This window comes from Rhinatrema bivittatum, chromosome 2 (genome assembly GCF_901001135.1).
Source record: "Rhinatrema bivittatum chromosome 2, aRhiBiv1.1, whole genome shotgun sequence".
Lineage (NCBI taxonomy): Eukaryota > Metazoa > Chordata > Amphibia > Gymnophiona > Rhinatrematidae > Rhinatrema > Rhinatrema bivittatum.
The window spans coordinates 577,982,352-577,994,429 of NC_042616.1; the positions used below are offsets into that span (position 1 = coordinate 577,982,352).

At 40.6% G+C, this 12,078-nt stretch overlaps 1 protein-coding gene across 5 annotated transcripts in view; it reads right to left on the reverse strand.

Moving 5' to 3' along the window:
• ANKRD12 (ankyrin repeat domain 12) overlaps nt 1-12,078 on the reverse strand; it is a 272,151-nt gene that overhangs the window by 71,624 nt on the left and 188,449 nt on the right. For all 5 annotated transcript variants that reach the window (XM_029591003.1, XM_029591004.1, XM_029591002.1 and 2 more), the window contains one exon: nt 6,613-11,255. In XM_029591003.1, coding sequence (XP_029446863.1) covers nt 6,613-11,255 — 4,643 coding nt within the window. The remainder of the gene's footprint in view (nt 1-6,612; nt 11,256-12,078) is intronic.

Sequence of the window (12,078 nt, forward strand, 5' to 3'; positions counted from 1 at the left end):
AGTCCTCTTTCCCTCACAGCCCCTACTCTAACACCCACTTACAATTAAAAACTGCAGTCCCCCCCCCCCCTTTCCCTTCTCAAGGTAAGATCTGTGGTTCCCTCAGCTTCAGGAAAGATCTGCTATCTCATCAACCTCACTCTGGCCCCAGATGACACAGCCATTCTTACTGATATGATCAACAGTTCTTCACGGTGACAGCAGAAACAAGTTTCTTTTCGCAGCAGGCTAGGAGCTACACCTCCAATTGCTGCACTCTGTAAAATACTTGTTGGGTTAACAGGAGCTGTAAATGGCTGCCCCATTGAGCCTCATTAAACTGTGGGTAATTTTGTGAGACTTTGAACTTCAGGTAACATATATTTTATAGGAGAGCAGCATCATAGTTCCAGCTGCTAGTATAAGATAATGGTCTCTTCTTTTGCCAGGGTTGGGAGGGAAGGACTTACAAAGAGCTGGAGCCTCAAGTTGTAGATATCTGAACTATACATAATGTTCATCCTTATTAAATACAGAACAACCCAACAGGTGTTTTTGTTAATTTAGTCACTACTTAGAAAAGTTATTTCTTTTCATTTATAAACATTTTATTGATTGCAGCAGAGAAGAAATAAAAAGTTTTTGAAATTTTCCTCTTACTTACTGCCACCTCTATAGATTTACATAAAACAGGAAGCTGCAGCACTTTCTATCATCATAGAGAAACTTGTACTAGCTTCAACCAAATACATGTTTACTATGAAGATAAACAGAGATGTCATAAGCAGAGGTTTGTAAAAGCAGGCATGTGCTTTATTTAAAAAAATAGAAAAACAATCTCTCAAAGGAAACTGAACTCTCTCTGTCATTATCACCAAGAAAGAGAATGCAACCTTGAAACAAGCAAATTATATTCTCAAGACCACATATTTCTGCTTACATGTTTATTTTAGGCCATTTTGCTGGAAATTTTGGAATTAATCCATAATATTAAACAGAATAATCTGAAAAAAATAAAAGAAAACCTGCAAAAACTGTCCTGGATCTGAAATCAACCTTAGAGAAAGGCACAGTATCAAACAAATCTCAAAGAAGCAATGAATGTAAACCCCAATACACTAACAAGTAAATTTTTAAAATCCAGTGCGCAAAAATCCCGGGACATATGCACGTGGCCAGGCCGAGCACATTTTCAAAACGGCCTGGCCATATGCACATCATCCAGTACACGTGGAGGAGCCAGTATTTTGAAAAGGGGCGGGGTTTGGGCAGGGGCCAGCTGGCCGGCGCACGGAACTTCAGATGAAGTAAAGTCCAAAACAAAAAAAAAAAAAAAAAAGGTTAGTTAGGGTGGGTTTAGGGGTCGGGGTGGAGAGGGGAAAAGGGAGGAAGGTTAGATAGGGGGATAGGAAACTGGGCAAAGGCCCATCGTGTCGCTGCACATGTTTTAACTCCCCTACCCCGCAAGCCCGTGCAGCATCGGATTTTATAACATGCACGAGGTGATGTGCGCATGTTATAAAATCGGCGCGTCCATGTGCGTGCGCCAGGAACCGTGCGAACATGGATGCCTGCGCAGCCCTTTAAAAATTTATTCCAGAGGTCACGTGATGCAGTGAGCGCAGGCAGATATTTTCTGGCTTGCTCTGGGGCCCCACTCTCTGCATTGCAGCCCATCATCCTCTTTCCAGATCTGGACTTAGTTGGCTAACACCAGTTTTGCTTGCCTATTCCTCCCCTCCTTATTGTGCTCTGTGGCGCCCAGGAAAATTCAGCTAATGGCAACAAAACCACCACGGAAGGACAGGCTGAAGACAGCTGCGGGCTCCAACATGGCAGCCCCGCCCAGCCCTCAAGCGCTAGCATCTGAGCCTCTGAGGGAACACGCTCACTCGCAGCAACAATACTCACTGCGATGGACGAAAAATTGAGCAAACTGCATTCGCGTTTTGATGACCTGCAATCCTTGGCTGACGGACCACACGAGATGGCTGGCTGAGGCGAAGACGAGAATCGGTGCCATGGAGGATTGCTGCAGGCCTTGGAGACTGAGTTACACATGGAGCAATCCATTTTAGCCAAGTATGAAAGTAAGTTGGAGAACTTGGAGAATCGCTCCCATCGGAGCTATCTCCGAATCATTGGCTTCCCCGAGTTGCTCTCGGAAAGAGATTTGCGCTCCTTCTTTGAAACCTGGCTGCTGCAGGTCTTTGACTCCCCGCCCACTCTTGCAGACCTTTGCATGGAGCGGGTGCATCGGGTGGGAAATCGGCCCACAGATCCCAACAGGCCGCGCCCAATATTGGCCAAAATCATGGACTACCAACATAAAGAGGAGATTTTACGTCTGTTTAAGCAGCATCGTGCTATAGACTATGAAGGCTGGAAGATTCTGTTTTTCTCAGACTATTTTCCAGTGATTTCCATTAAAAGACGGGCTTTTACAACACTATGCTCTGCCTTAGTGCGCCATCAGATCCTCTTCACCCTGCAATACCTGGCATGACTTTGGGTAGTCTATGATAATCAAGCTCACTTTTTTGAGTCTGCATCTGAAGCCCAGATCGTCTTTCAATCTAAACTGCAGAACTTAGAGGCCCAGCCTTTACCTGCTGTTATGGTTATTGATATCTGGGTGGATCCTTGGACACTGTGGCAGCTGACCACGCCCACAGGGGACAGATCCGTGAGGGACCACGGTGTCAGGCTAGATTCTGGACACACAAACACAGATTAAATCTTTATTTAAACAGTTTTGAAAACCACCAGAGTTGGCAGTAGTGAGTAGTAGGTGTTGAGCCCGGCTGGGCGAGTATCCCAAAGGACACTGGAACAGTGAATCCTCTGCTTGGCTGTACTGTAGTGGAAAGAGACAGAGTAATGAGTACATAGTGAGAAACATACAGAGTCACAGGTAGAATAGGAGAAGCTCCGAGATAGGGAGGGCAGGCCCTTGAGGAGCGAGTACCTGATCCCTTAGAGCAGGGAGACTCAGTGATATTGTACTCACACAGCGATTCCACTAGACGAAGAGGTCTGGCACTGGAACAGAGGGCAGGCCCTCGAGGAGCGAGTACCTGGTTCCAGGGAAGCAGTACTGTGGAATAGATGGTAGTTGTACTCACAAATGGAAACCGTTAGTGAAGTCTTCCAAGTAGAAAGGGTAGTAGATGCAGGCAGCGACTCAGGGAACATGGGCCCTTGAGGATCGAGTACCGGTTTCCTAATAGCACCTGAAAGAAGCAGAAGAGGCCCCCGAGGAGCGGGTACCCCATTAGCAGTAAGAGTTCCAGATAATGCTGGAGTGGCAGAGTAGCTTCGGTACGGAGAGCGAATCCCATCCGTAATAATCCGCGAGAGTTGCTAACTCGATTAGCTAGCAAAAGTGGTAGGCTTAAATATCCGAGCAGCGTGACGTCATCTCAGGAGGGATGCCCCTGAGGTTCGCGCCGAGGAAATAAAGATGAGGGCAGCGTGCGCGCATGCCCCCTATGGTACCTTGGAGGAGTATGGCGGGAAGCAGCACCAAAGCCGGTTTGGGGATGCCGGAGAGGTCAGCAGACAGATGCTGCGGCAGCTAGTAGTCCGAGGTGAGCAGGAGGAGCCGCAAGAAGAGTAAGGTAGGCGGGGCGAAGCCGTCGCAGACTGATGGTCGCAACACCTGCCTCTTAACTGTTCACTACGAACTAGGTCAGTGGTTAAGTGACTGCCTAAGAGCACAGTCATGGACTTTCACCGAACTGCCTTTGGTGAAGGCATATTATTATTATTTTCTGATTGATGTATGGGGAGTGGGGACCCAGTGCATCTTTTTGGTGACCTCCTGGGCGCACTCTGTTGCGTTCCCTAGTTGTTTATAAGTTGTACTCGGGATGTGGGTTATAGGGGATAGGAGGGGGGTAGGGTAGGGAGGATATAGGCCTATCGAAGGAACAAAATTTAAATCGGAGAGTTTTATCCTTAAGGTTCTGGCTGGGCAGTGTCATTTTTGTTGGGTGGGGGACCGGGCCTAGGCTGGGGGGTCCTGTCCCAAAGCATGTCTGGTACTATTGTCTTTTATCAGTTACTACCCTCAGGCCTGTTTCTCGATGACCCCTCCCATATGTTGTGTTACTTGGAATGTATGTGGTCTTGGGTGTGTCACTAAATGCTTTAAAGTGTTACAAGCTCTACAATGCTGGCAAGCACACATCATGATGCTTCAAGAGAAGCACGTCTCAACCTGAACATCAGAAGTTGTGTCGTCAATGGGTAGGTAAGGTTTTTGCTGCCCATGCCATGTCTGGGAAAGTGGGGGTGGCAATCTTAATAGGGAAATCTGTTCCCTTTCAGGATACGCACATGATTGCTAATTCAGAAGGCCGCTATGTGTTAGTAGAGGGAATCTTGGGAGGAAAACCGCTGTTGCTTTGTAATATCTATGCTCCGAATCAGTACTCATATGTGCTTTTTCACCAGCTTACCAAACTGCTAGCGCCACATCTTCAAACCCCTCTAATTCTGGGAGGTGATTTTAATTGTATTGAGGTGCCAGTTTGGATAGATCACGACCCCCTTTGCTGCCCTAGCCGAATTCTCATAAAAGGGTTGCCCTATATATGCGCCACTTTGGATTTGATAGATAGCTGGGGGGCACTGCACCCTCTTGATAAGGAATACACCCATATTTTGCGTGCACATGCCACACAGTCCCATCTTGATTATTTATTAGTGGATAGGGGAACATTCACTAAGGTGCAAGGCTCCCAGATCGGTCCCATTCTCATTTCTGACCATGTACCAGTCTGGATCGACTTGGAAGGTCTCCACCCTGTTCCTTCTCAGCACCTATGGCACTTCCCAAGATTCCTTTATAAGGATCAGCAGTTTTGCGCCTATCTAAAAAAGAAGTGGCAGGACTATGCTTCCTTCAATGCTGCACACGTAGACTCCCCAGTTCTTTTCTGAGAGGCGGCGAAAGCAGTGTTAAGGGGGGACATCATCTCATATGTGGCCAAAAGAAACAAAGCGCTAAAGTCAGACATCCTTACTTTAGAAAAACAGCTCTACATGGCTAAGCGGCGGTATGACTCTAACCCCACAGCAGCCAAGCAAAAAGCTTTCTTTGATATTCAAACTACCCTAAATACCCTACTGCACCAACAAGCAAAGAAGGGACTGAGGTACTATAAAGGGCGTTGTTTCTTATAAGGCAACAAAATGGGCAGAACAATGGCCAATTTAACACGCCGAGAGAAAGGCACACCTTTGTTGACCACCCTGTGCTCGGCTCTGGGCCAACTGGTCAATTCAGGCCCGGATATATGTCAGATTTTTCGAGAGTTCTATCAACAATTATATACAACTGTCCCCAGCCCTGCAGGTGATATTCAATCTTATTTAGACACAGTGGACCTGTCTTGTTTGTCTGAAACCCAGCTGCAACAACTCAATCGTCCCATTCAATACCAAGAAATACTAAATGAAATTAAGTCGGCTAAACTTCTGAAAGCTCTGAGGCCGGATGGCCTGCCCACTGAATTTTACAAACTCTTGGCCCAAGACTTAGTAGGCCCAGTCGGCGAAATGCTTCACTCTTTAAAAGATTAGGGGACATTCCCACTCTCTCCCAACTCTGCTATGATCATTGTCCTTCCTAAGGGGAGTCAGGACCCTACTATTCCAGCTTCCTATCGGCCCATTTCTCTCCTTAATTTTGATACTAAACTTCTTGCAAAGATTATGGCCATTCCTATCAGCTATGGTGAAGAGAGAAATTATATACAGGGAGGCAGTAAAAAGCGATCAAAATATTCACACAATGGCATGTAAAGGGGATGAAATATGAAAAGTTAAAATAACATTTCATGAAATATCTCTCTACTGATTTTAAGCTCGCTATGTAAACGTTATGATTCAGTGAGCTACAATGAAATGTGCTGTCATACATGTATAATTTTAGTCAACCAGACAACTGTTTTCAACAACTGACATTTTCCTTTTTTTTTCTTTGAGGCATTGTATGATGTCAATAAAGGCTTGAGGATCCTCAAGGAATATCAACTCTAAAATGAAAACTTCAAGACTGAGAAAACTCTACAAAAGTTTAGAATACACCATGCAAGTTTTCAACTTTTTAATAAGCGTTTCTACTAATTCTGTAATCCAGAGATAAAGCCAGAATTTATACCACAAGATATGTAAACTGTCATTACAGACATCAAATTTCCACAAAGCAAAAAATTTAAGCAATTTAAAGGGAGGTGCTCTGCATATATCCAGTATTTGTGATTATAACAAAGGTACTGAAATATTTTTGGACTTTTCTAGGGAAAGAAAACAGGTTTAGAACATGAGGAAAGATCTAACCAGAAATGTGTAGGACTTGCATAGAAATAGAATTAAAACCACCCTTCCGCAATGGGCTTTTAAATTTGATTATTTTTGCTTGTTTGTGCCAAGTCCCTGCTCACACCAAAACACTGAATGCTAAGGTACATAACTGGAGTAGATACAAATGATACTTCTAATAAAAAGAAACATACTGCATTAATCATGCATAAAGCAAATGGAGAGATTCAATGTATTAACATATTTTGCTATATTGCATCAATAACTGAATCATACTGCATAAAGTAGAACATTGTTACTTACAGTTGGAATGCAAAGCTTGCTTAGAGGGTTTCCATCCAGAAGATAGGATCCATTGAAAGTCACATATTCATCATAATACTGAGGTGCTTGGGGAATGACACTGCATAATAATTTTCGTCTCTCTTCTATTTTTTTCCTTATGTGTAAGTACTCAAAATATGGATTTGCTCTTTCAGACTGATAAGGCTGAATGTCTTCCAGTTTGAGAGAATCTACAACGGCAGCAAGAGACTGCTGTGTCTTTTCCTTAGCTTGCAGTAATGAAGGGCTTACAAGTACGGGCTGAGGCACACGAGTTATCTTTCTTTTCCGTGGGTGGTGTACTTGACCATCTTCTTCCTCTGTTAACCTTATCCTTCCTCTGAGAGATGCTGCTAATTCAATAGCATCTCTGTCAGAGACTTGTGAACAGCCTGTGAGGATCTGCTTATTTTGGCTGGCCAAAATACTTGCTCTGTTCCTTGTAATTCTTTGAGGAATTTCTTGTTGCCCTGTTTTATCTTCAGCATTGTCTTCTATGTCTAGTTTAACTGGCTGACTGAATTTTTGAAAGTGTTCTTGAACAGGCTGTTGTGAATGATTTTCCAAATGAGATGGAATGTACATTGGGTTTTCAACTTCTCTTGATACATCTGTGTCATAATTTTGCTGGGTTGATTTGTTTCTATTTGCTTTCGGTCCCCCTCCTGTTTCATTTATGTCTGATGAATCAGAATCAAATTTATTAAGAAGGCAGACTGAAACTGAACATTCATGCTTGTGTCCTTTTCCATTTGGGATGCCCTGAGTGTCAGCTGGCTCTCCATCAACTTGAGATGTCCGAAGTTCAAATTTGTTAAATGCACCAGAATTTCCATATAGTTGCAAAGAATCATCACTTGCAGTAATGTTCTTTTCGGATAGCAATGTGGATGATAATGCAGTAATTCTCTCAGAATCCTGTAGATTACTCTGATTGGGGCTTTCAGTATGCACAACAGGACCTATGTCTGTCATTTGTTTATCTGCTGGCAATACAAGAGTTTCAGTTTCTTTTATACAAGAACTGGTAATCAAAACAGAACTGGTAGTCTGGACAAGATTTTGTTCCTGTAACATGACTGGTTCCTGATTAACAGTACCTGTTACATGTATGTTTTTTGACATACTCCGTGTATCTGTAACTGACTGTGTACATACTAGTAGAGAGAGGGGTGAATGAGAAGACAAAACTGTAGGAGATTCTGGTGGTTTAGTTGTTATTCCCAAGTCAATGAGTTCTTGAGGTGGAAATCCAGACATATTCTGTTCCTTCAATTTTTTGATTTCCGAGTCTTGTTCACTGGTGTTTATTGAATCAGTTGGCATAACCAAAGCTTTATTTTGCTGATTAAGACCAATCTGGTTATATAACTCTGGGTGCAAAGAGTTCATTTCTATTGGGCTGATTTGAAAAGCATTGCTAACTTTTGCATCAGACAAAACATACTTGCTGCTGAGAGATCTAATTGGAGAAGATGAAAATGTGGAATGTAAGTTAGAAATGTTATGAAAGTCCCTTTCAGTCGTTTCACATGAAGATAATTCTGGCTTTGACATTGCTAGCAAAACACTCTGACCATTTTCGTGCATACTACTTTCTGATACTGCTTGAGTTTGCTTAGTTTGTTCCAAAGTAAGAGTTGGCATACTGCACCGTCTCATTTCTACCACTGGTTGGCACTCATTTAGAACCAATTTAACATCTTCATTAGAAGCTGATCGGAGATAGGGTAGTGGGAGTTTGCTACCGATAGGTGACTTAATTCGGTCAGGCAATTCAGCTATGCAATCAGATTCTTTTTCAAGAATAGCAGGAGATTTGGCACTTGATAAAAATGGTGATTGTGAAAAGGACATTTGGGAATCAGAACCTTCTAAAGCAAAATCAGAATCATACTCAATTAAAGGTCTGGGAGTTGTCATGGTTGTATGACAAGAGTCCTCTGAACTAGCAACCGAAACCATAGACACTGACCTAGAGCTTAAACCTGTTTTTTCATTTTCAGACCTAGGAGATCTAGTCAGACTATTATCCAAAACTATCAAAGACTTTGTCAAAGAATTTGTCAAATTCTTCATGTCCATAGACTGTGATCTGCTACTTGTAGCATCTTTCAACTGCTTCTCCTTTGTGTAAGTGTCTGACAACTCAGAGCTTTTAGAACGAATCAGCTCTTTGTTTTTTGATTCAGTTAGCAACTGTTTTGGTTTATCTTTATCTTTTACTTTATTTAACTCTAAACAAGATCGATGCCTTAATCTCTCTTTTTCTTTTTGTTTTATTTTTTCCTTATGTTTCCTATGCCACTGTTCTATTTCCAAATCTTTAAGACTTAACATTCTTTCAAAGCTTGTTTGCATCAAATCATCATTCACTAGTCTTTTCTCTTTAGGTCGAGCATCTTTTGGAGTTGGTGACAATTTAGATTTAAGTTTGTCAGTTTCAGAAGTTTTTAATTTCAGTACAGTTAGCTGTATTTTATCTTTGTGTTTGTCTCTTTCTTTATATCTATCTATATCTTTATCCTTTCTATCTCTCTCTTTCCCTTCTGGTGTTTTTAATATTTCATCTCTTGGCTTCTCTTTTATAGACAATTTTTCATGGCTTACCCTACTACTTTCTGGCATACTAAGTCGTCTTTCTTCTTGTAAATGCTTTACATTTACTATCATTAAACTGTCTCTCTCTCTGGATTTTTCCTTTTTCTTATGCTCCTTTTCTTTCAATTTACTTTTATCAATTCTACTATAATCATAATCTTTTTCTAATAATTTAACTTTTTTCTCTATACAGTGCTTCTCCTTATTTTCCCCTGTGTGTCGTTCCCTATCACCCTTTTCTTTATCATGTTTTTTATCAAGCTTGTCTTTGCTTCTCTCTTTGTCATCATTTTTTTTAGTACCAGAAACATTCTTTATCTTATCAATTTCTTTATGGGATTTTTCTGTTGACTGCAAACTTGTTTTTTCTCTTAATTTTTCTGTACATTCATATGCTTCAGGTTTTTCTTTATCTAGTTTATGATCATGTTTTATCTTCTTTTCTTTCTCCATAATTTTTCTGTCAAGTTTTTCAGTTTCCCTTTCTTTATCTGGTGATTTCTTTTCAGTCTTTTCTTTATTTTCCTTTATGCTTGTTTCTTCCATTCCATTATCCATTTCTTTCTCTAAATGCCTGTCAATAGGCTCCTCCTTAAGTTCTACATTCAAAGAAAAGAGTTCTGACTCTCTGTCTGTAAACATGTTCTCTTTCATATCTTTCCCCTTTTCATCCTTAAACTTCTCATGCTCCTTCTTTGTTTTTTCTCGTTCATCTTTTATAATTTTTTCTTTTTGGATGTGGCTTTCTTTTGTTGATTTTTCTTCTTTTATTAGCGGTTTATCTAAATTATTCTTTTTTTCTGATGGCAAAGTCGCTGATTCTGCATTTAACAACTCATCTTCAATTTCATCACTTTTAAAGAAATTTTCTTTCCAAAATTCTCTGTCAAACTCTATGCTCCTTTCCACATCTTTCATAGTATTCCTATGCTTTGGCTTTTCTTTTTCCATATCTTGATCTTTTTTATGTTTGTCTTTTTCCTTTTCTTTATGTTTCAGTTTATGTTTTTTAAATATTTTACCCTCTTTATCCATTTTCTTCAATACACATTCTGAATTTTCAAATATAGGGCTAATCTCATCATCTTTACATTTGGGACTAGACTTCTCGCCAAATTCTAAAAGCATTTCTTTCTGATGTTTACTTTTTTCTTTGTGCTTGCAAGATTTGCTGCTACAACTTTCCAGTGTATATTCAGAATCTAAATTGTGCTCATACCGCTCTAGTTCAGACTGCAATGAAACATCAGTACCTCCTGTTAGCAAACATGTCTTAATGTTTTCTTGCTTTAGTGATGTTGATAACTTTTCACTTAATCCATAAGGATGCTTTGAAGATTTGCCAGCTGTGATATGAAACAAATGCAATGAGGGTTCATCTTTTGAACATAAAGACTTCCTAAAATTCTCCTCTTCTCTGATTTTATCTAAACAATCTAATCCTGAGTTGAGTGTTAAGTTTGATACCCTATTTTCTTTTCTGTCTCTTTCTTGTTTTAGCTCTTGATTCTCTTTATTTTTGCTCTGATTCTTCAGTTTCTTTTTAACCTTTCCTTTTTCTTTCTGTTCATTTGAAAGGCCATGTTCCTTTTTAGTTCTTAAATCAGAATTGCAACCTTCAGTGACAGAACAGGGAGGAGAGAGGACCGTTTTGTCTTGAATAATTTCTTCATCTGAACTTTCTGAACTTGAAAACAAAACTCTAGAAGGTTTCTGTTTTCTAGTTTTGTACACCTTTGGGAAATCTACTCTTTCTTGTTTCATGAAAAGGGCATCGTTTTCCATTTCAGAATCACTTTCCTTTCTGATATCTCTTCGGAGAACATGTTTATCATCAATCAGTTGACTAATGTCACTTTCATCTTCATCATCATCTTTAAACTCATATTCATCAAGAGCAGATGATCGGGAGGCTTTTCCAGGAATGTGTTTACATTCATTGTTCAAAGATTCTTTTTCACCTTCAGAATCTAAATTTTCATCTACACTGGAAGGATTTACAGATGGAGGTTCTTCTGAATCTGAATTAAGAAAAGAAGAAAACTAAGCAAGAAAATGTAGAAGTTCACAATAAAGCAATGAACATTGTATAGCCTTGTATAACAGTCCCACATAGATTAAAAATTGCTCATCCGCATATCAAACTATCATAAGCAAAGTCATAAGATGCAGACATGCAAGTGTCATCTTTTTATTCTAAATTATTTCACTAATAATTAGTGAAACTAATTATTGGTGAAACTAGCTCAACAGGTTTGCCACAAAGTTACTACTTCATAGGCTCAATGCAATTTAGGTACCATAGCAGTCGAGAGCTGTACATGCTGCTTTTTGAATAAAATGTAGTTGCTTACCTGCATCAGGTGATCTCCATAGACAGCAGGACAAAATCAGCCATGCAAATGGGCAATATCATCTGACTGCACAGAGACAGAAACTGCTCTCTCAGAGAAGGTCTTTCTGAGTATGCACAAGGGTTCCTGCGTAGCCCCCACGCGAGTCTCTTCAGTCTTTATCGCAAGTGAACTCTATATGGAGGAGGGAGGCTGATTTGTCTAGCTGTCAAAGGAGAATACTTGTTGCAGGTAAGCAATTTCGTTTTCTGTGTGGACAAGCAGGACATAACCAGCTAAACAAGTGAGAACTCCTAAGCTGCGGCTGCATGAATTTGTTAGATTTTTATATTAGCCATTGGATATACGTACTCCAAAAGAAGACAGTTGAAGGAATTCATTAAATAAACTTTTGAGAACTGCTTGGCCAAAGCTGCTATCTTGAAATGAACTTTCCTAGAAATAATGAGCAGTGAAAGTATGGACAGAAGACTAGGTGGCAGCTTTGCAG